Below are 25,133 nucleotides of genomic sequence, written 5' to 3' on the forward strand. Positions count from 1 at the left end.
GATGGGTCTCCACCGGTGAAACGGAAAGCGGGGGCCGACTGCTTGATCGTGGGACGGAGAGCTGAGCTCGCCGTGGTGGCTTGGATGTGTCGGAAATGTAGTCCCTTTAATCGTTTTAAGACGATGTTTGCAGCACATGTATTGCAAGGCTTCCCTTGAATCGCACAAGAGGGATATTGTCGGATCTGTACAGAAATCACTCATACATTATCTGCTCATACGTGTTGTAAACGTGTCCACAAGTTTTGTTTGGTGTTATGTTTTGGTGTGGTGGCTAATTCGAAATGAATCGACACATAGCGGCAATGAGCTTATACCCATTTGCTTGCTCCTCAAACCTTTTGAAGACCTTCAAGTGACTTTAGTCTTGCAGTGGCTTTAACGAGTGTGGTGATAGGAATAAATTGTGAGTGTTGCTTCTTTGGAGCAGTGAAAAGCAGTGAGCTCATAAACTTCAAGGCCAATATGTCCTCAATATGTAGCCTGGTCTGCATTTTATCATTCGAGTATTATAATCTACGATAAAGAACTGTAAGTTTGGTCATTAACTTTTATGCTATTAGAGTTTCAATTACGATCAGGAGTCCCCGTGCCGCACGATGACCTTTACATTTACTCCACAAAAAGGCAAACAGTATTACCCCTACTCACTCGATGAATTTCATCGATTTTAAAAAACATCCGGTCCGTTTTGCCAACCCGCCGTTTCCTCACTGGTCCACCCAGCGTGCTGTTGGCGCCGTGATGGATTCTAATGCTGCTCATTTCAGTGGGCTTTGCCGGCTTATCTGCTGACCTCACTTTGACAAGAGCATGTGTCAGGTGGATTACGCGAGGGGGTTCTTCGTTCCGAGCCGGTCCTACGGCATCTGCTGTGGAAATGGAGACAATCCCGCCTTTGCCCACTTTAAATCACCAGACCTTTTCCCTTTTTCTTTTTTTCCCCAGGTGTGGGGGGGGGGGGGGGGGGGGGGGGGAGGGTCTAACAAACGAACTCGTGGGGGGATGTCTCAGAGACTGTGTTGACATTTGGGATGAGGATTACGAAGCGTATATACTTGTTTGTCTGCTGTCGTCCCCCCCACCCCGCCCCTATCTCTCTCTCTCTCTCTCTCTCTCTCTCTCTGTTGTATTCACTTGGCTCTTGAGGAGCTATTGCTCTGTCTGCTTTCCCCTGCTCTCCATCAAAACCCACAGAAGAGCTGATGCTAGGATCCATGTGGATTAAGCCGGATGTTCACAGCCCACCGTCGGTTGGGTTAGTGGGACCCAGCCCGCACTTTCTCCCCCGGTCTCTCTTTTTGTCTCCCTCTAACCCTCACGACGCACAGTGTTGAAAGCTTTTGGTACAAAATCAAGAAATCGGAACGGGCATATATTCTTCTGCCCGTGCCCAGTTTATCCCTGGAGCTACCTGATGCGTCACTCATCACATCACCTCACACACACACACACACACACACACACACACACACACACACACACACACACACACACACACACGCGCGCACACACACACACACACACACACACACGTTGAGCCCCCCCTTCTGTAAAGTACAGCGATTACCTAAAGGCGGGCTTTGTACTGCAATGTTGAAATTATCATCAAGCACTCTTGTTGTTGTCAAATTTATAAGACACCGAGGGTTGCATAGCAACAACAGATTGCCGGGGTGATCTCACAGGCACCGGTTGATCGTGTGTATGGGTGTGTGTGTGAGAGAGAGAGAGAGAGAGAGAGAGAGAGAGAGAGAGAGAGAGAGAGAGAGAGAGAGAGAGAGAGAGAGAGAGAGACAGAGAGAGAGAGAGAGAGAGAGAGAGAGAGAGGGAATGCTTGATTGACAAAGAGAGAAGATGGAGAGAGAGACAGAGTGGGAAGGGAAGAGGTAAAGGGGTTAAGGAGATGTTCTAAAAGATAAGGGAGATGAATGAGACGGCGATAGCACCTTGTCGGGTTGCAACCGTACAGTCACACAGAGCCCTGCAGTTCAGCCTACAGCTTGTCCACTGAAACAGTTTCCAGACATCTCTAAGTCCTCTTGCTTGGTCTCAGTTGACCCGGTTGTTAAGGTTCGGAAAAGTTTCAACTTTAGCTAGCATGTTGCCTTGTTGCCTAGAGACAGGTTTTGACCATGGTGTGAAACTGGCACATCTCTTTTGCTCTTCTGTTTCCTGTGAGTCACTGCTCTTGCCCTCACTCCTTAAGGCTGATATACCAAGGCGATGTCTGTGTTCCTAACTAGAAAACTAAACTAAAAAATGGAAAGATAATCGGGGAAGAAATGCAACACAAAGGAACCAGCAACCATACTTGTGGAGCGCGGTGACATTCTGGGACCCAGAACTTCATAATGCAGTGGAATGCCTGTTCTGGTATGATTACCAAAGTCAATCAAGCGCCTCTATTGTGATATTGAACCATAGTGAAAATATGTTTTCTTTCGAGCGAGGCATGAAAACTCACTTCATAGGGTTGTGGCACACATTGTTCATAGACAGATAATATAGCAGATGATATGGTGGAGAATGGTCTTGTAAGCAAGTGAAGTCCCTGTACCAATTCCATTTTAGCTGTACTGTCTTACCCTTGAGATGTCATTAACAAAGTAGAAATTGATTTTATGTGCTGCTCCAGCAACAGCCAATCGGTGCATGAACCATTTCATAAGATGGGATTTGTCATGACAATTGCCAAGCAAGTTTCCGAAAAGATAGACCTCAATGTCAAGTTAAATTTGAAATCAATTACGGTATGCAAATGTAATTTAGAGTTTATCACGTGTTTAGTGCCGTTGACATTGACGCACACAGACACACACACACACACACACACACACACACACACACAAACACGCAGAAATACAGAACATACACACACACACGCACACATACACAAACATACACACACGCAGAAATAAAGACACACACACGCGCACACACACATACACACACGCACAAATACAATCACACACACACACACACACACCCACACATTTGTAGATCAGTTGGTTTACATTCATCTCTAGACACGCACACATGAACACAAGCACAAACACAAACACACACACGCACACACAACCACGCACAGACACACACACTCACACAAATTCACACACAGACACACACACACACACACACACACACACACACACACACACACACACACACACACACACACACACACACATTTGTAGATCAGTTGGTTGACATTCATCTGTATTTACTGAGATCAAATATGTTATAATTTGTTGTATTTTTTGTCACGCTTAAGGGACAACCGCTTTGGGCAAGGATTATGTTGTCCCTTCAGAAGACCGCCATGCAGAAGGGATTTCTTAAAGTTTTGAATTTAAGAAATAACTTCTGTGGTATTCTATTCTGTTACAACCATTGACAAAAAATATTATAAAGTAGTGGCTTGTTGTGCATTATAAATGTGATGTAATGGGATCTAGGTTGTTCGAATAGTGCATCAACTCTCTCACCCAACTCAAACTTGTGCGAGTCCGGGGACTGAGCTATGTGTTTCCAGTTCAGAATAATAAAAAGAACAATTCCTCATCTTTTGTGCACCAATTTTCAAATCCCAGTTTGACAAACAACAGATTGACTATAAAATAGCCTTCCTGCAATAGTAAGAAAAAGAAGGAGGGCTTTGATCGACCATCCGTCTCGTGGTTCTTTCCATCCTCCACTGCAAATAGACAGTAGACTGTGGACTAAAGCAGGGCTGGGCAGTCATTCAGTCGTTTTCAATAACACACCGATTGCACAGTTGATTTGCAAAAAAAAAAAAAATAATAATAATATTTCTGATGCTTCTCTGTATCTGTGCAAAGGTGCACTGGACATGAACAGGTGTATTGAAGTGAATCAAAACGTCAACATTTGATAGGGTAGCCATGACAACACACCCAACAAATGCATAAACTAAATGCATTAGCTAAACGAAACGCACCCGCACTGGCGATTTCTTTGAAAAAACACTGTGAAGTCCATATTTTACTGAACACGAGACCCTGTGTTAATATTCCACTTTTTACTGCTCATTTTAGCTGGCAACCTGCTCCCATTGATTTGGCTTTGATGCTGCGTTTGTTCAAGCTGAACGACACAGCGGCGATCAACCCAGTATACGTGCATCTACAGTTCTCGCTCATACACGCACAACACGTTTTAACAATAAAAGCCCTTTTGATGGGTTTTCCGATATTTAACCGCCTCAACCAGGAAGAGTTATTTAGTTTGTAATGGAAGTCGCAGGGGCATCCAAGATAAATGATTAGAGTCACCGCAGGGTCAAGCAAACCGTTGTATCACATCCCATGCTGGAGAGGTGTTTTCGGCCATACCAGATGTCAGATGTGTATATATGTGTGCAGGTGTATTAGCGAAGCACTGCGCACGATCAAAACAAGTGCCTGGAAACGGTCCCGTTTGCTCTGCGGTGACTGGGTCCGTGCACCTTGACCCCATCCGGTGTTTATTTGGATGATTGCCCCGGAATGTGTGAGCCTTCAAATTGGTATGTAAATGACAGGGGGATGAAGGGAGATTTAAGGGCAAACATGGTTAAATAAAGCGAAAAGGAATTGATGGGGGATTGCATTATTCATAGGCTGCTTGGAATAATATCCTATTAAATATGCATTAGCCTAAAACACATATCGATGTAATCAGCGCGTGTTGCCTGGAGTTCAGGGGCTAAAGGGGAGGGAGCAGGGAGGGCTAAGGCCAGGGTAAACACTCACAGCAGCACATCATCCAGCCGGCGCGCAGTGGCAGCCGGTCATTGTCCTTCCAGACCATAATAACCGTGTCGTTTGGTTTGGAGGGCACTTTTAAAGTGCATGATATATACTTATTGGCCTCAATAGCGCAGCCCTTTGATGGCCGGAAATATCATCTGAATCTTGGTGGGAACTTTTGATGTTTTGCTCTCCCCCTTGAAAATGCATAATGCAATGTTTTCTAATAAAAACAGAATGCTCCCTATTTTATCTGAGATTGTAACACAAACACACACACAAACACACACACACACACACAAACTCTAGGAATAATATTTGAAGGAAACTCGAAGAGTAGTTCCTTCCTTATTTGTCCTGTGTGTGTGCACGTTTATGCGTGGACACGTGCATGTGTGTGTCGTGCGCGCACGTGTTTGTGTGTGTGTGTGTGTGTTTGCCGGAGGGATGTTATGGTTGGTTCGTCCTCAGCGGCTAATCAAAGCCTGTTCACACAGAGCGTGTCAGAGGAGAGGGTCTGCTGTTGCCCTCTTAATCCCGGCTCCGCTTTCATCAGCCAGAGATCCCGTCCTCAAATCAAAATCCTCACAGCCTCCTCTTATTCTGCAGGGAGAAGAAAGCCTTCTGCTGTGCCAACCCTATGCTCACGGCCCTCGGAACATCACAATTTAATATCGAAATCACGGTTCCACAATATCACCGCTGGAAACTAAAGCGAATGGCTCCTGGGGCGTAGTTTGGATGTCGTGTCGTTGATTACATTATGGGTTCAAACTGAAGTTGGCCGGAATATCTTCTTCTCCTACTTGAGTTGATTTTTCACATCTCGCCGTGGTGTGTGTATGGAAGCCAGAGGACGCCCTGGCACTTTGCGGCATGAGTGGTCCACAGCCCGTTCCTAGGATACGTCTCTAATCTTGTGCGCGTCCTATCCCCTCCGCGCTGCACCAGGAGGAAACACAATCTTTGAAAGTTGAATCATAGAAAACTTTGGCTCGGATTCAGGAAAACAGCTCACGTCTCGTCTAGATGTCGGCGGTACAAAGCTTCGATGATTTCCGAGCAAATCCCTTCCCTTCTGTGTATCCGTATGAGTCCTGGCTCCTGGAGAAACGTTAAAGGGGAGTTTTCTAAAGTGTGTTTCCGTCCTGACCCCGGTATTCCCGGGATCACGTGCTTACGCTACGCAACAGGTGCCCGGGTGTGCTGGCTGGCTACTGGTATCTGCTCTGGGCTTGATTGATGTGGCCTGGGTCTGGCACAGCTGGGCGGGAAGTGATAAACCAGGGGAGGGGGATACAAAGAGTGGTGGGCCACACAGGGTGCAGCAATTAAGCTGTTTTCTTGTTGTTAATTAAAAGTAAATTAGATGAGTGCAGCGGCAGCCTTAACGGCCGCGTCTGTTGCCTCGTGGTGGGGATTCCTCCTCATGCTCTTCCTCACTCTCTCACTCTCTCACCCTCTCACCCTCTCTCTCTCTCACCTTCTCACACCCTCATCCTCCCACCCTCTCACCCTCTCACTCTCTCACCCTCTCACCCTCTCTCTCTCTCTCACCTTCTCACACCCTCACCCCCTCATCCTCACATCCTCTCACCCTCTCACCCTCTCACCCTCTCATCCTCTCACCCCCTCACCCTCTCACTCTCTCACCCTCTCACCCTCTCTCTCTCTCTCACCTTCTCACACCCTCACCCCCTCACCCCCTCATCCTCACATCCTCACATCCTCTCACCCTCTCACCCTCTCACCCTCTCACCCTCTCATCCTCTCACCCCCTCACCCTCTCACCTTCTCATCCTCTCACCCTATCATCCTCTCATGTCTTACTATGTCTATTTTTGTTGTCTTTTTCTCTCATTCAGGGTAAAAGAGGAAAGAACGGGGATCCCACCAACTCGGTAAGTACTGACACACGTACCAAACAGACTTATGTCGCTCCGAGACTTGAGAGGACGGCGTTCACCTCCTCAGTGTCTTCCAGTGAGGTCATCGGCGGGCCACATGCATCACGGTGGAGAATGCAGATGATGTGTTTATGTAACGGCGGAATAAGTGGTTAGGGAGGGGGGGGGGCGTACTTGTCTCATATAGTGCCATTCCGAGACGTGTATGTGAAATGTAGATGTGTTGAACTGTGGCAGTGATTCACCCCCCCCCCCCCCCCCCCGCTCTGCTATAAGAAGATTAGATTATTCATGGTAGCCGCAGGGGGTGTATTAAGCCGACTCCCGAGCAAGCTTCCATTCATAAGTGTGATAAGTTTGCCTGTGAGGGCCTGTTGACCATGTAATCTTTGATTATTTAAGATGTCGTTCGGTGTTCATTTATTACTTCTTTACGTGTCCATCGAGTTGGGCTCATGGGGTCATGAGGGCGATAACGAGACCTTGGAGTACTAACACGCAACATGACGTTTCGCCCAATTAAAAAAACGGCCCAAAGGAAACACAACACAACGACCGTCGTGATGCATAACGAACACAACCTCGTTGGCCTCGTTAAAACTATACTATATCACATATCTCCTTGCGGTATTTGATATACACAATATTTCCGTGTAGTGTCGCTCTGATTAATCTTCAGATCGCGTCAAGGAGATTTTCTATTACCAGTAGAAACGGTGAAACAGCCAAGCGGGAGCTCTCTCAGCGTTATGCTCTGTGGGTTCAATTATCTTTAGGGTAATTGAGCCACTGACTGCTAAGCTCTCCCCCCTGGATCAGGCCAATCCTCTCCATTCTTAATAACTCATAAAAGTTGGAGGGCGGCAAGCCTTGGGAGGGAGACGGAAAAAGGCAAAGTGGAGACGGAGGAGGAGGAGGAGGAGGAGGAGAGAGAGGAAGAGGAGGGGGTGGAGGAGGTGGAGGAGGTGGCGGTGGTGGTGTGACATTTTCTAAATGGCAGTGTCTCGATAATACCTATGGCACGCGCCAGTGCCGCTCCCTTTCCGCGCGAATTGGCATTTATGATTCACTTGTTTTGCTGAGCTGGATCCCAGAGGCTAAATCACCCGTTCAAAACACACAGCGATACAGTCGCTGGCTGCTCGCTCGGTGGGTACATCCCTCGCCCCCTCCCTCCCTCCGCTGGGCAGGGCGACCGCGTTTGACGGTTTAGAAGTTAATTCCTCAAGGTCGAATGTGAATCGTGCCTTTTGAAAGGGGAATAAAATGGAAGACGGACGAGGGGTACATGAATAACCTCGTGGCCCCGTAATTATCATTCGCCATGTATGAAATATGAAACATGAAAATAACGCGAGTGAGAGGCGGGAGAACAGAACTGTTACGGCGAGGTTCAAAGTTGGAGTACTTTTGGAGTGCCGTTCCGTTTTTTTTTCCGAGCGTTCCCCCGTATAATCAAGTGCTCCGCCAGTGTTTGAGTATCTTATTTCGAGTGTTGTTCAACCCTTTGTTTCTGGGCCGCGCTCGGTGCGGAACGTTGCCCTGACTGATCTCATGAATGTCTCTCTCTCATCACAGGGTTCGTCTGGAGTGTCTGCCGGAGCAACCGTCAAGGTATGACAATAAGAAGTAGTTCCCACTCACTGCCACCGTCGTAGCCACCGGCATCAGGCTGCTCCAGCCCCCTGATGTTGGCCCCCGCGCGTTTCATCTCCGTGTTGTTAGCGCTCTCTCTGGCGCTTGGTCTCGCGCGCTTTGTCTCGCGCGCTGAACTACGCAGGGAGAAGAGACAAATGTCAAGATCAGTGGGCGCCCGTCGGCCTTTGAAAGCCTGGGGAACCTTCAGTGCTCCGGCATCGATGCGTTCTCCCAACCGGGCCCCCCCCCCCCCCCTCCACCGGTGATCCACGAGCCAGGGTTCTGGGGGGGGGTCGGCTCCTCGCCACGGCAACCGCATCGCGGGGGCCACGCGTCCAATCAGGTGCCCTTGACTCACGTCTTTCTTGTCGGGGCCCGAGGAAGAATAACATAGTCTTCCTCCCCCGCTTGGGAGTGTGGAGGTTGGAGGGGGGAGGGGGTGGGGAAGTGAGGTGTTGGGGGTGGGGGGGGGGGGGGGCACCTTGCAGTCGATTTTATCCAATCTCCTGTGCAAATTAAATAGCTTTCCCTGCGCCTCCTCGCCGCCTCCCAGGCCAGCACGCCCCGCTGCGCGTGCTCACACACCGACAGATGGGCCGTAATGTACAGTGTGTTGGGGGGGGGGGGGCAGGGGGGGGAGGGGGGGGAGTGGGAGAGAAAAAGAGCAAAGGGAGAGAAAAAGGTACACAATCATTTTTATGAATCCCAGGGGTGCTCTTGCTCACCAGAGGGGCATTAAATATGAGAAAGAAAAGGAATCCTCCGTCGCACCGCCACCCTCTCTCCCCCCCCCCCCCCCCTCCTTGCCCGCATTCCCCAACCCCACCCCCCCACACACACACACACACACACACACACACACACACACACACACACACACACACACACACACACATAGAGACAAACACACACACACGCGCGCGCTCGCACGCCTCAAACTGACACCGATGCCGCCACACCTGCCAACGTCCCAGCGTCCTGACCTCCTGACCCCATACTCACTCGCCCCCCTCGTGTCTTCCCCCCCCCCCCCCCCCCCCCCCCCAGTGGCCCACTTGCGACGGGGCCCAGACACAGAGCCATTGTGTGAGGGTGGACAACCTCTCTCTCGACCGAAGCTGTTGGCTTGATGATGTATAGGCGTGGTGTCTGCGCCCCAGAGTCTGGCCCGGGTCAGTGGCGAGCTGCTACTGCTGCTCCTCCTCCTCCTCGTCCTCCTCCTCCTCCTGGTCTCCCTGGGCCCAGAGGTGGAGGAGGAGGAGGAGGAAGAGGAGGAGGAGGGGGACGGCCAAACCTTGAAAGAGGAACTGAACTGTCAGGAGGACGCACCGAATGAATGGTTCCTGAATACCAAACTTTGGCCTCAAGTCGGCACGACACCGGCTTGAGTTGTTGGGAGTTTTGTTATTATGTAACTGTTATGTCCTTTAACGGAGGTTCTTTATCCAAACCAAAAGATTTTATTTCTTTAGTTGATCTTTGTGATAAACCCGCAGGTGAAGGCTAGAGGCATCTTGCTGAAGGACGCCTCATGCTAGGCTGGGATCGTTGTGGCTGCAATGCTGAGCTCACATCCCCAACCACTACACTCTCCTGCTCCCACTGCACCTGTTTTCCACTGTTATTTCCCCCCCCCCCCCCCACCCCCCCTGTGGTAAATCCCTGTAGCATTCATCCCTGAAATGCAGCCTCATCCATGTTCACCTGAATTAGAGTCGAATTGTAAATGCCAACTGTAATTCCCCGGGCCTGACTTGGCAGAACAGATCTGATCGGAGGTCTGTTCTCTGTGCGCTTTTTAGCATCCCCTTAATGTGGTCAATTTGGCAAAAAAGTGAGAGGTGTTGCTCAGGCTAGGCCTAAAGATACCAGGCTTTTACATTTTACTCTGCATAAAAAATGCATGCCAGCATGAACCGGCGCTGCACCCAGAGGTTATAAAGGATGGATGGATGAATTATTATTTTATATTTCCTGTTTATCCCCGGAGACGTGTTTTCTGGTTCCACCGCATCACTTTCCATTTCACACACACATGATGATATTAATATACACCATGGAGTAATTTACACTGATATGTGTTGACTGACTGCCGTAAAACGAGGCTAAATCACCATTACCCGTGAGAGGAATGGCAAAGCACACACATGGTCACGCACACACAAGCACACACAAACTCATGCCCATACACACACACGCACACACGCACACACACACAGAAACACAGAAACACGCGCGCACACACACACACACACATACACACACATAAACGCATGGTCATACACACACACACACACACACAAAGACTCACAATAGCTCACACACACAGATACATGCTCACACACACAAATACACACGTCACACACACACAGTTTTCCATGGTCAGGAAAAAAACCACCATCAGGGAGGAACGCCATCAGTAATTCTCCCCCACATCTCACTGACTGGCTTTCCCCTTGTGCATTTTTTTTTTAAGCTCCATCCGGGAGAAAAAAAAAGAAAAAGAAAAAGAGAAGAGAAAAAAGCGCCGAGATATACTAAACTACAGCTTGTGTAACAGCTGTGGGTGTGAGCTCAACTCTCTCTCTCTCTCTCAGTCAGTGGGCTGTGAAGGCTTCAAAGTAGGAAAAAAAAAATCACACAAAAAAAAACAAAAAAAACAGGACAGGCAAAAAAATAAAAAAGAGAAAGAGGAAAGAAGTTGCCATGAATCACATCTCCATAACGCCGGCTCCCACCGACACTCCCAAACAGCTCTGACAGAGGGGCCCCGGATATTGATGGAGCGACGGAGAGGAGGGACCCACGCGGCCTTAATTGCAGTTTGACGACCTAAGGTGTCTCAAAGGCGACATATCATCCGTAGACATCGCACACGCGTGCGCACACACGCACAAACACACAAACACATGCACACACACACACAGGTGTTCAGCTTCCGTTTTCATCCCTCAGCCGTAGACTGCTGAGTCCCGGCTGTGTTGTTTATACGTTGGTAATCTTTGGGTTGGTCCCCGGGATGTCTCCCCCATAAATCACTCTCTCTCTGTCTCTCTCCGTCTCTCTCTGTCTCTCTCTGTCTCTCTCCGTCTCTCTCCGTCTCTCTCCGTCTCTCTCTGTCTCTCTCTGTCTCTCTCCGTCTCTCTCTCGTCTCTCTCCGTCTCTCTCTGTCTCTCTCTGTCTCTCTCCGTCACTCTGTCTCTCTTCGTCTCTCTCTCTCTCTCTCTCTCTCTCTCTCTCTTTCTCTCTCTCTCTCCATCTCTCTCCGTCACTCTCCGTCCCTCTCTGTCGCTCTCTGTCTCCCTCTCTCCCTCTCTGTCTCTCTCTCTCTCTCTCTGACTCTCTGTCACTGTCTCTCTCTCTCTCTGACTCTCTCTCTCTCTCTCTGTCCCTCCCGCTCTCTGTATGTTTCTCTCACTCTCTCTTTCTGTCAGTCTCTCTCCTTCTCTCTCTGTCTCTCTTCTTCTCTCTCTGTCTCTTTCTGTCTCTCTCTGTCTCTCTCTGTCTCTCTCCGTCACTCTCTGTCTCTCTCCGTCTCTCTTCGTCTCTCGCTCTCTCTCTCCGTCACTCTCCGTCTCTCTCTGTCTCTCTCTGTCTCTCTCTGTCTCACTCTCTCCCTCTCTGTCTCTCTGTCTCTGTCTCGCTCTCTCTCTCTGACTCTGTCTCTCTCTCTGTCCCTCCCGCTCTCTGTATGTTTCTCTCTCACTCTCTCTTCCTGTCAGTCTGTCTCTCTCTCTCTGTGTCTCTTTTCTCCCTCTCCAACGGCGTGCTAATGCGATGCCTTGGAGGTCTGTCTCCCCCTGTCTCCATCTCGTCTGAGAGTATGTATTCTGGAGATGTTCACCATCTCTCTGTAAGAGTGTGATGTATGACCGTCGCCAGACGAGGAGGGTGGAGGGTTGGGTTTTTGACGTTAACTCGTTTGAATCCATAAGTGGCCAATTTCATCCCTTTTCTCTCCACACACAACGATCATGATAAAAACACACGGACAAAAAAACGCCATCACAATGGCTCTGGTGCCTGCTCAGCATCTAAGAATGAGATTAAAGAAGTCCCGTCGCGCTGCCACAGAACACACATAACATCCTTTGTCGGCTGAAATGTATTTTATACGGCAGCGCCGGAAGCAACTGCTGGTGCAGCAACAACTCCGGAGGTAAACATCAATATGTACGCGTCGACAACCTGAGCGACGTTCGCGTCGAACACTCCTCCTCTGGAAACGCCTGAGCGACATATTGGATTTGGACGCCAAAATTGACTTCTGCTGCAGACACTGGAAAAAGAAATGGGGTCACGGACTCCTGTGTAGTATAGGATTTCTATGGTTATGGTGCATAATTTACCCCACTGTACATAATGAAGCATTGAGCATTGAAACAAGGAAAGCAACAGGTGTGGCCTTTAGTCGGGGTTTGAAGGAGACGGAGGTGGGGGGGCCGGGTGGCGGGGGGGAGATTAATTAGGTCTTCGCTGATAAAACACCAAAACAAAAGGTGTAAAAAAAGGAAAAAGCCAGCCGATCCATAACGATATAACCTTTAATTAAATGAACATGTTACACCTCTGGAGATACGGCGCTTTAACACACGTGACTCCGTGCCATACTTCCTCACCGACTTCACCCATCAACGACGTTTCCACGTCTTTTCTTCGCTAAAGAGATTAACCAGGGGACCCACCCCCTCCCCCCTCCTGCCGCCACTCCCCCCCGTTGGTTGAGAAAGCTTGAGTGAGATTCAATTAATGCTCAAAGTCAATCTCGCTGTTGCCGCCGCTGTTCCCATCACACACACCCCCCCCCCCCACACACCCCCCTCCTCTCTTCAGTCGCAGCCTCCCCTAAAATATGAATCGGCCGATCCATCTGTTCGTACATGAGGCTAGTCTGCTGGCTGTATGGTGAGCAGCTCATTATTTGGCCAACAGGAAACAGTGACTACACCCCATTAGGACGAGGGGATCCCGGCGGCTGTGGGTGTCAGATCGAGAGGGAGAAGAAACAACGGGGGCGGGGGGGGGGGGGGGGATTTCGGGCAGGATGGGATTGGATGCCGGTTGCAGTTGCAGTTTCTGTTTTCTGTGCCGCAAAGCATTGTGGGCATGTCTTTTGAAAAAATACACTATTACCTTCCTATTTCCTCCCCCTCCATACTGTCTATCGTGTGTGTGTCTGTGTGTGTGTGTGTGTGTGTGTGTGTGTGTGTGTGTGTGTGTGTGTGTGTGGGTGTGTGTGTGTGTGTGTGTGTGTGTGTGTGTGTGTGTGTGTGTGTATGTGTCTCTCTGTCTCGCTGTCTCTATCTCTTTCTCTTCTCTCACTCTCGATCTTTTGCTCTCTCTCTATCTCAGCACAGTTTACCCAAACAGTGCTGAAAGGTTTCTATCTCTATCCATCAATGGAACCGATTCTCAAAGAAAACAATAATCTTTATGGTGGAAAGAAAAGGAATGGTTTCCTGTCTGAATTGTCTGCTAGTGTTGGAGAGAGAGAGGGATTGAGAGAGAGACAGGGAGACAGAGAGAGAGAGAGAGAGAGAGAGAGAGAGAGAGAGAGAGAGACAGAGAGAGAGAGAGAGAGAGAGAGAGAGAGAGAGAGAGAGAGAGAGAGAGAGAGAGAGAGAGAGAGAGAGAGAGAGAGAGACAGAGAGAGAGAGAGAGAGAGAGAGAGAGAGAGAGAGAGAGAGAGAGAGAGAGAGAGAGAGAGAGAGACAGGGAGACAGGGAGAGAGAGAGAGAGAGAGAGATAGAGAGAGAGAGAGAGAGAGAGAGAGAGAGAGAGACAGTGAGAGAGAGAGAGAGAGAGAGAGAGAGAGAGAGAGAGAGAGAGAGAGAGAGACGCACATGGAGAAAAGGAGATAGAGCAAGAGAGAGAAGAGAAACAGAGCTATGGGGAGGGAGGTGGGAGTACATCTATAGGTTGAAACTCCCAGTCCAAATACATTAGTCCAAAATATACATTTCTTTCTGCTTAAAGGCATCAGTGTACATACATCATACATGTACGCCTTCTTAGTTTTTTCTCCCAAAATGTATTGAGGGTAAAATTATAATGTCTAAATGTACTCTTCAGTAGGGAATATATAACCAGCCAACTATCATAGCTGGTACATTTTAGTGCTGACAATTACAATCAGAAACAAAGAATAAAAAGCTTAATGTCCTGCTCCCAGGTACCAATATAGAGTATACAACGCAGTATCTGTCAAGGGAAATGTGTTTACCCCTTTTTACACCAATGTCTAATTGCTGGTAATTATGTGTTGAGGCTAAAATGCTGTATGCCTGTTGTGAAGTCACCAGTAAGTAAATATATAATAATTTCCTGGCTTTTGTTGACTTACAGTACCACGCCACAAAAATCAAGAGAAATCGAATAAAAAAATATCTGTGCCCACACAGATAAATACAGAAATAAACAAAGCTTTTTAGGACAGCTTACCTGCAGTCATAAAGTGCCATCTATTGGCCGACTGGGGAATGATTTTGATACGGAGGTAGAGTAGGGGAGGTAGGCTGGGGATGGGGGGGAATGGTGCAATGCAACAGGAGCTTTGTCTTTCATTTATTCCGCATGACTCACAGGGTAGAGCAAAGTCTCCCATAGCCGGGCTTGAGCAGCCGCACGTCACTCTGCTAGTTACAACGCATTAGGAATAAGTAACGCTTGTATGTCTGTTCACTCATCCCTCAAGAGAGCCGTTGCTTAGTTGGACTGACACTGTGTGTGTTTCTGTGTGTGTGTGGGTGCGTGTGTGCGTGTCTCTGTGTGCAGGTGTGTCTGCTTGTGTGTCGGTGTATGTGTGAGTGTGTGTGTGTGTGTGTCTTTGAGTGTGTCGGTGTATGTGTTCCTATGTGTTTGTGTGTGTTTGTGTGTGCGTTTGTCCGAGTGTGTTTGTGTGTAGGTCTGTGTGTGTGTTGGTTTTTGTGTCTTTGTGTGTCGGTGTATGTATATAAGTGTGTGTGCGTGATTGTACGTGTGTGTATGTCTGTGTGCGTGCGTGCGTGTGCATAGGGCCGTGTGTATCATGAAGCACTCTCCACATGTGTGCATTGTCTGGGTGTGTTTCTGTGTTGTCGGTCCCTGTCCTTGTGCTGAGTGACGGGGGGGTGGTGTTGACCGTGCTGCCGTTGCTCTGTTCCCCTCGCAGGGCGACAAGGGGGAGAAGGGGGACGCCATCCTCCGAGGAGAGAAGGGGGGTGCTGTATGTATAACTTCCTGAGGATTTAAGACTTGCCCCGACTCTGAACACTTTTAAAAGACTTCTATGTTTGCTTTAGCTTGAATACATTGACACATTTTTTGCATACGTTTTCTTTTATATCAATTAATTTTTAATACATTTTATCGTATGACAATGTTTACATGTGAAGCACTTTCAGTCTGCCTTGTGTATGAAAACTGCTGTATAAATAAAGTTGCGTTGCCTCGCCTTGCCTTCCTCCAGTGACATTTACAGTCCCGCCGATGACACGATGTCATTAACCTCTCCCCTCCCTCCCCTCCCTCCCCCCCCCTCCCCCCCCCCTCCCCCCCTCCACAGGGTCGGCCCGGTGCCACTGGAGCGGGGGGGACAAAAGGAGAGCGGGTGAGTCACGGCAATGTCAAATGTCATGTGTGATGACTTCACCTTCATTTACAATTCCTAAGAGCTGGCATCGTGTGTGTGTGTGTGTGTGTGTGTGTGTGTGTGTGTGTGTGTGTGTGTGTGTGTGTGTGTGTGTGTGTGTGTGTGTGTGTGTGTGTGTGTGTGTGTGTGTGTGTGTGTGTGAGAGAGAGAGAGAGTGAGTGTTGGGGGGTGGTGGAGGGTGAGAACAGAGGTGTGAGAGAAGGGTGAGAAAGAGAGGTGAGAGAAAAAGTGAAGGTTGACAGTGATGAGACCTCTTGCGCCTCACTGTTAGAATAGCTATCTGTCCGTCTGTCTGTCTGTCTGTCTATCTGTCCGTCTGTCTGTCTATCTGTCCGTCTGTCTGTCTATCTGTCCGTCTGTCTGTCTGTCCGTCTGTATGTCCGTCTGTCTATCTATCTATCTATCTATCTATCTATCTATCTATCTATCTATCTATCTATCTATCTATCTATCTTATATCTATCTAACTATCCACACATCTGACTATCTATCTATCTATTTAACTATCTATCATTCAATCTGTCTATCTGTCTGTCTGTCTGTTTGTCTGTCAATCTTTCAATCTTATCAATCTATCTGTCTCTATGTATCTCTTTCTATCCATTTATCCCTATAGTTGTGTATCCATCAATCTATCTTGTATCTACCTATCTATCTAACTCTATCTGTCTATCTATCTCTGTATCTGTCTGTCTGTCTGTCTGTCTGTCTGTCTGTCTGTCTGTCTGTCTGTCTTTCTGTCTGTCTGTCTGTCTGTCTGTCTGTCTGTCTGTCTGTCTGTCTATCTATCTACCTATCTATCTATCTCTGTCTGTCTATCTATCTCTTTCCATACATTTATCCATACATTTTTTTATCCATCAATCTATCTGATATCTATCTAACTATCCACCCATCCGGCTATCTGTCTCTATCTGTCTCTATCTGTCTGTCTGTCTGTCTGTCTGTCTGTCTGTCTGTCTGTCTGTCTGTCTGTCTGTCTGTCTGTCTGTCTGTCTGTCTGTCTGTCTGTCACTGGTCGGTCAGATATCATGATGATGTAATGCTGTTATGATATTTCATATCATATCTAAGTGGCTCTCCACGGTTTGTGTTTCAGGGTGAGGCCGGCCCCAGAGGTCCCCCAGGTCCGGTAAGTGTCAGCCTCAGTTAACCCAGGCGCCCCCATCCCTTCTGTTCCCCAGCACCACCACACCGTATCGCATGTTAATTCAGAGCCGCGTTCTGCCTTCAGAGCGTCCGACCAGCGCAGCGTTGCATTCTGGGAGACAGGGGGGGGTTCGGACTGCTCTTGTCTCTCTCTCCATCCTGGACCTCGTGCTAGTCTAGAGGGTAATTCAAAATGGAAATCAGGCAACTTAATGACAGGGATCTGTGGCTTGTTTCACAGATTCCTGTCCGGTTAATGATAGGTCTGATTCAATATTATGCAGGGCAACTTCAATAAGCCTCGTGAAACATGGTAATGGGACTCTCAGTTGGTTATTGTTAGCATGATCTTCTTTTGGTTTCACGTCGGCTAAATTGGGTCTAAATTAACTATAGTGGCTCTGCCTTTCAATGGATATGGTGGAGGGTTCTTATTATGATGGAAATGTTTCGAAACGTTCATTGTTGTGACCGGATGCGTGCGTGTCCATCAACATGTATTTGTGGGTGCGTTTGCGTGGGCCTGTGGGTGTGTGTGTGTGTGTGTGTGTGTGTGTGTGTGTGTGTGTGTGTGTGTGTGTGTGTGTGTGTGTGCGTGTGCGTGCGTGCGATGATTATTTGTGTGTGTGTCTCTGTGTGTGGACTAGCCTGCAGAAGCAGCAGCAGACTATGAGGTGGGGAATTTGGCCCACATTACCGCCATTAACACATCAGTCATTTGATAAATGGGGGGGGGTGGGCATCTTGAATATTTAGTAGCAGACTCTCTCATCTCCTTTATCTGCGTTGGCTGTGGCAGATCATTTTGTCAGTTAAGCATTGATTTCCCTTACACAGCAGAAGCCTTGGGTTCAGATCATTACCACCCCCCCCCCCCCTCCCCTTCAGAAAGCTTTGCGTTCCTCTGTTTATTAGTTGCTGGGAATGGGGCTAGGGGCTCATAGACACACTGCCTGGCCGACCTCTAAGGCTTTTTAAGCATCCTCACAGTTCCCCTCTTTAAAGAAGGAAATAACAGCTTTCGTCATTTTTCGTGTCGAAAATACAGGCTTGTGTTTGGGTTTGGTTTTTTTCCCTGGGTTTTTTTGGCCTGAGTTAACATGGCATAACATGCCCGGGTCTGCGGATGCTCCGCTCTTTGAAAGGAGGAAGGGAGATGTTTTGTTGCTTTTGCGGAGGAACCCGAGCATGTTTCACTTCACATCAATAGCAGAGCGCTGGGATGCGGTCCAGCTACTACCACAACAGTTCACAGCTCGCTGGTCAAAGAAAAGGGTTTCAAAAATAGACCAATAAAGAGTCCACTGCTGGAACATAATAAAATAATAAGAGTTTAGCAGCTCCATACATCAAAATCAACAGAATTTGTTGACACGTCGAAAAAAATGTTAACTCAACATTTGGCCAACGGTAGCTGGCTAAAAGCGGGTTGTATTTATGTTCGCTGCCAGGCCTTCTTTGGCCTGCAGATTGCACAACTTTCTTGATTAACAAGAAACTGTGCAAACAAACTAGCTCTATGCAGACGGCCAGTACATAAAGCCTCCATCCGTCTCACTTAGGCTTGGGGAAATCAACATCTCCCCAGCAATCAATCTATCTAATGCTACCTATACTTGTATTTTATCTTGTGTCATCTATCTACTACTGTCTTCTGGGTTTATCACTGGATGTCATTGGGCTGAATAATGTCCAATTATCCAAAGCCCTGAAATGTGTTAGGACAAACAATTAGAGGGGAGTGTGTAAATTTGCCTGCAAGGTGTAATCGTCTTCTCCACCCTCTACGGCCAAATGTACTGACGCCTCCCTGGGTTGTTTTTAGCATAGCATACGGATTCTTACCTTTCTTTCCTTCTTGTTTCCTTCTTTCCTTCTTGTCTCTTCAACGTAGTTGGCTAGCCTTCAAATAAATTATTTGTTACGTTTTTTTAAAAGGTATCACTACATCTCGTCAAACTTCACAGTGCAGGCAAGCTTTAGCTATAGCTAGGGCCTAATCACAGCAGAGCTAAGCTGTTTGTCAGCCTCCACTGTGCAGTCAGGTTTTAGCTATAGCTAGGGCCTGAAGGCAGCAAGGCTAAGCTGCTCTTCAGCCTTCACAGTAGCGACATGTTTAAGCTATAGCTAGGGCCTCATCACAGCTGAGCTAAGCTACTCCTGACAGTGCAGGCATGCTTTAGCAATAGCTAGGGCCTAAGAACAGCAGAGCTAAGGTGCTACTCAGCCTCACAGTGCAGGCATGTTTCAGCGATAGCTAGGGCCTAAGAACATTGTAGCTAAGCTGCTCTTCAGCCTTCACAGTGCAGACAAGTTTTAGCTATAGTTAGGGGCTAATGGTGTGTTCCTCAATCCTCGGACGCCAGACTTCCGAGTCTGGCGTCCCCTTTTTGTCTTCATCTTTCGGAAATCTCAGAGTAGACCGAGAGCAGTGATGACGCTCTCAACAAAATGGCTGCGCCTGTGAATAAAATATATTTTTTGTACTTGTACCACGTTGGTCATTTTAATGTCGATTTGAAATGCTCTTACACACTTGATTACATTGCTACTTTATTCCGGTCACCAATTTATACATTGCATGGTCTTGCTGTGCGTGCAATACAATGTAAAGTTGTGTTGTTTGTTTTCGGGCTGGTTTGCTAAAGAGGCTAATGTAGCTAGTAACAATAAACAACTACTAGCCAATTTCATCACACAATCACAAAGACGAACAGGAACGCTGTAAATGCTCCGAGACCGGAAATTACGTCAAAAGTGCCACTCGTAAGGCTGGCGTCCAAGGATTCAGGAACTCACCATAAGAGCAGCGTAGCTAAGCTGCTCTTCAGCCTTCACAGTGCAGGCTAGTGAGAGAGAGAGAGCGAGCGAGAGAGAGAGAGAGAGAGAGAGAGAGAGAGAGGGAGAGAGAGTGTGAGTCTGATCCGCAGGGATGCTTTGGATCTCGGTGATATGTGTAGCTTTAATCTATAGGCTTACCATCTACCACACTGGGTGGCATCAATGAGCTCCCTGCGCCGTTGCACTCGCTACAGGCTTCGGCCCACCCACCAACACCAACACCAGGACCACTGCCCGTCCCAACCCCTGCCCCCAACAACCCCCCCTCTCGCCCTAGTACTAATGTATCCGGTGAATTGACCATGACCTTTACCTTTACCTATACCTTTCTCTCTCTCCCTCGCTCCCTTTCTCCCTCTCTCTCACTCTCACTCTCTATTTCTCTTTCTCTCCCTCTCCCCCCCTTTCAGTGAACTGGCCTGGAACTTTTCATTTCTATGCCTTCTATGATGGAAAGAAATCACGACCGTCGTGGTCGTGATTTCAGTTCATGGTCCTAGCATAGAAGAACTGGGAACTAACTGTGGGGGTGTGGGGGTGATGGTGGCAGGGGGGGGCTTCGACAGCAGGAAGCCCTTCCTGTTGCCATGTTGCTGTTTTATAACGTTGGATTTAACATCAAGAATTGAATCATCTGATTGTTGTTATTTATTTGCCTCTTACCAGGTGATGACGGCTCACGGATTAAGACAGGTCTCTGGCACAGTAAGAAAGATGACCAGCGCTGTTGAACATTCATGTGAGGTTGAACATAGAGATTACATCAAATTCCAACGGGTTCTTATCATATTTTTTCTCTTTTCTCCACAAGGACGACATGATGGAAAAGGGCCAGAAAGGAGAACTGGGAGGACGGGTAACTACACTCCTCATTATTTCACCGAACCGCTTTATCTCTGCCCTTTATACACCCGACTTTCAATTTATTCCTTTGGATCAAACGCCGGGATACTGCGCCGTTTCTACAAGGGTTAGCAGCTCACCGGCATGTTTCAGGGTCACAGAAAAAGCAGAACATAGACCACATTTCAACCTCGTCTCTGGAATAACCCTGTTCATGCTGCTATCGCATAATACAGATAAAATTGTCGACCACCATCAAAATCTGCTGATTTTATAATAACTATATTTCTCATTACTGGACACCACTTTAATTCCATTCAGCATTTACTTCATGTATTCTTTGGATCAGACACATTTGATTCTCCAAGCCACACTTTGCCGTATCTCTTGTCAAGGACATTTGATACGGCCAGAACTGTGGAACTGCAGCTGCCGGGTGGGGTGATGTAGTCTGATACAGATGGTGGACGGAATCAAGTAGCCAATGGATGTTCTGAAGGCCACCCCTGCCTTTAACCACCGACGTACAGCCCTCTTCACTTAGACTCTTTATGTCGACACTGGATTGTTCAATTGATTCCTCATTTCACTGCTGTGGTTGAGTATGAATGCTGGATTCTTTGGAAGGACAAACAAACTGTGTGGATTGAACTCCTGCTTATGTGCGATGATTTATTTTGTTCCTTTGGTTTTATTCACAGGGTGAACGGGGTCCACTTGGACCTCAGGGAAACAAGGTAACCCAGACCCTGGGGGCACTTAGGCATCAACTGTCTGTTAATGCCTGTTATACTTTATACTCTGTACATCATTATTAAAGGGGCAGTGAACCCAAATCACTTTTTACAACGGGCTTACATGCCTAATATGCTCTTCGACATGGTTAAAGAGGCCATTTTGTCACTGTTGCTGAAGTAAGTGAATTAAGGAAAATAGACGTGTGAAATCCTATTTTTTGCCAGTCGACCGGTTTGTGAACGTTCTACTGTGCTCGGACCTGAAGTTGTTCTCTTTCGTGACGTCAAGGGCAGACATTTTTTGTGTAACGCCACGTTGTGTGTGTGGATGTGTGCTGCTCCGTCTGGGCAGTGAAAGATGTTGCTGTCCACGTCGGACAGAGGGCAAAGCCTCTTGGACACATATATATAAAACCCCATGCTGTGTGGTGCATTTCATATACAACATCCCTCATTTTTAACCTTCCCCAAGACGGTACAAGCTCTAAAGAAAAAGGATCACGAAGTTGGTGTAGGTCGTAGCCATGGGGATAGTACCCACCCCTTCCATAGAACTGTCAGCCCGAAACACGTATTTTCAATGTCGGTGTTTCGAATTTGAGCTGAAACAGGGGGTTCTCTATAGGAGGATGCCTTCATTATCCCATCCTCTCTGTGCTGCAACTATAAAGTCACATCTTATCTCTCTCCCTGCCTTCATCTCTCTCCCTCCCTCCCTCCCTCCCTCCCTCCCTCCCTCCCTCTCTCCCTCTCTCACATCTTATCTCTCCCTGCCTTTTTGCTCCCTCTCTTTCTCTCCTCCACTATCTCTCTCTCTCTCTCTCTCTCTCTCTCTCTCTCTCTCTCTCTCTCTCTCTCTCTCTCTCTCTCTCTCTCTCTCTCTCTCTCTCTCTCTCTCTCTCTCTCTCTTTCTCTCTCTCTCTTTCGCTCTCTCTCTCACCTGTGCATCCTTGTTTGTTTGAAGGGCACCTATGGTCTTCCGGGGCTGAAAGGGGATGAAGGACCAGAGGTGAGTTCTTTTATATCTAACTCATGTCTACCTTGGCCCCTGAGGGTCAAACAGCACCATGTGCTGAATGTAAATATCGGGCAGCCAGACAAAACCTCAAAGAGCCAGATTGCCATGCTAGCAAGGCCCAATCCCATTTCTACCCCTTACCCCCTCCCCTTACCCCTCTCCCTTGCTCTGAAGGGGTAAGGGGTACAAATTGGATTGGGCCTTGAAGCCCCATAAATCCTCCATGCATGCATAAAATATCCATCCTTTTTCCCCCCAGAAACGCAATGTATTACAGTATAAAAATAATAAATACATCCATCAAATTAAAATGCCACCTCCGTTGGTTACAGTGTAACCTTCCTTTCCCACAGTCAAATCCAATAGAACTCTTGTCAATTGAACATGACCCGTGTAAAATGAAGGCAGCGTATTTGGAAATTTGACATTACCGTATGGAGAGACCTAGTAAACTCTTAACACCGCGCGACACGCCAAGCCTGCCACCGTCGGAATGACATGCAAACTAGACTCTTGTTCCCGTTCTCCATACGCGCTTATAGGCACCGTGAGGTGACGGAGTTGAAGCTCATGTAAAAAACCACAGCACGTAGACGACGCCGGCACCTGACTAAGCTCCACTACATATTCAGCTATTAACTAGCATAGCGACATATCTCCCACCGCCCTCATCGGAAGCGGTCTTGGTAGTCGAACTCGGCTTAGGCTCAGTTTCCATGGTAATGTGCTCATATTCAATTTATTCATGGATACAAGGGAAATTAATGTGTAGTAAGAAAAAAGAGACAACGTATAAACATCTGATCTGAAATAAGTCCCGAATTGACTCAACATTTTTTTGGGCAGCTCCACTGCGACTAATACACAATAATGTGTTTGAAATTGCTGCCCTGTAGCGACATTTTAAATGCGTCGGCGCGGCGGGAGCGGGAGACCTCCGACAAACGGCGAACACAATCGCAGCGCCGTGGCGTAATGATCAGGGCTCATCATTTCTGCTGCATTACAATAAAAATGGTTTTCACCCTCTTTGCCTCTATCAATCTGTTTTTGTCTCTGTCTTTCACTCTCAATCTTTATGTATTCTCTCTCTATCTCTCTTTCCCTTTCTCTCTCTCTCTCTCTCTCTCTCTCTCTCTCTCTCTCTCTCTCTCTGTCTCTCTCTCTCTCTCTCTCTCTCTCTCTCTCTCTCTCTCTCTCTCTCTCTCTCTCTCTCTCTCTCTCTCTCTCTCTCTCTCTCTCTCTCTCTTTCGCTCTCTCTGTGTCTGTTTGGCTTCCACTCTCTCATTCTTTCATTTACTCTCTTTATCTCTCGCTTTCCCTCCCTGTCGATGTATCTCTCTCTCTCTCTCTCTCTCTCACTCCCTCTGTATCTCCCTCACTCTCTTTCTGTATCTCTCGGTATATCTCTCTTTATCTCATTTCAGGGGATCCAAGGTCCTCAGGGCCCCATCGGACTTCCAGGACTGCAAGGGGAGCAAGTGAGGATCCTCTCCTTATCGGCTGCATGTCAAAACGTCTCTCCACGCTCCACCCTCTGCCTGCTGCCAGACCATCCCCGGCCAGATAAAGAACCCCACTGATAGGGAGAGGGCAGGGCAGGGCAGGAAGGCTTGGATCACTGAAAAGATGAACCGACGAATTACGTGACAGATAGTCAGAGAGAAGGGGGTAGAAATTAAGAACAGATTTTGCTGGAGGCGAAGATTAGAAAGGCCTGTATCGCTGGAAAGATACATGGATTAGGTAGAACAGATAGATAGAGAGAAGGGGATGAGATTAAGGAATGTATCAGGTGGAAAGATACAAACAAGGGCTGTAACATTCAAGATTGACTTTATTGTCCCCCAGAGGGGAACATTTGGCTTGCGATGACCCCCATAATGCAGCCGTGAAAGACAAAACTTACCTCATACCAAAATCCTACAACGATGTCTGTTAGGTAGATAGATGTTAGGTAGATATATGCTAGGTAGCATCTCTGGAGATGCGGCAGGTTGTCCAGCAACCTCCCCGCTCCCGACTTGAACGCAAGGCTCTAATTGTAAGGGACTTTGAGTGGCCACGGGTTCAAAAAGCTCCACGGTCTGTTTATAGCAGACAGGGGGGGGGGGCATGTATCACTGCAGAGGTACTTAAATGAAATAGAAAGGAAACGAAGGAGCGCATGAGTTTTGATTTGAGGGCAGGATTTGTATTGTTTGTATTCCTGTATAGTTTTTTTCACTTTCCCAGACGATCAGTAATCAAATTTAAGAATTAATTAGAGAGGAAGAGGGGAGCCATGTCTGAACGCTTTATTCCAGGAATGGTGTTTCGGAGGCTCAATCTGTTCCCCGCACCTGCCTCAGTAATGAGCATCTGTCTTTATTCAGACGCGGGCGGGGGGTGGGCAAAGGGGGAGATGCACTTCATAAATCCGGGGCTCAGGGAAATGATGTCGGAACACAACGCAGCCGACTGATGCAGCGAGATGGTGGAGGAGGAGGAGGAGGAGGAGGAGGAGGAGGAAGAGGAAGAGGAGTAGATGAAGGTCTGATGATAGCTGTGTCTCCCGCCCTTACTTCCTCACCCCCTCATCCCCTCACCCCCCTCACTCCCTCACCCCACTTCTGACAG

At 47.9% G+C, this 25,133-nt stretch overlaps 1 protein-coding gene across 5 annotated transcripts in view; it reads left to right on the plus strand.

The window, feature by feature from the left end:
- Positions 1-15,755, plus strand: part of col19a1 (collagen, type XIX, alpha 1) — a 66,228-nt gene extending 50,473 nt beyond the window's left edge. Inside the window, exons 14-16 of one of the 5 annotated variants that reach the window (XM_030378572.1) lie at positions 6,617-6,652; positions 8,237-8,272; positions 15,447-15,753. In XM_030378572.1, coding sequence (XP_030234432.1) covers positions 6,617-6,652; positions 8,237-8,272; positions 15,447-15,518 — 144 coding nt within the window. In that variant the 3' untranslated portion in view covers positions 15,519-15,753. Of the gene's footprint in view, positions 1-6,616; positions 6,653-8,236; positions 8,273-15,446 lie in introns of all 5 variants that reach the window. The other 4 variants (XM_030378575.1, XM_030378576.1, XM_030378577.1 and 1 more) reach the window with 4 other exon arrangements.
- The last annotated feature ends 9,378 nt before the right edge of the window (positions 15,756-25,133 follow it).

Source organism: Gadus morhua, chromosome 15 (genome assembly GCF_902167405.1).
Source record: "Gadus morhua chromosome 15, gadMor3.0, whole genome shotgun sequence".
Classification (NCBI taxonomy): domain Eukaryota; kingdom Metazoa; phylum Chordata; class Actinopteri; order Gadiformes; family Gadidae; genus Gadus; species Gadus morhua.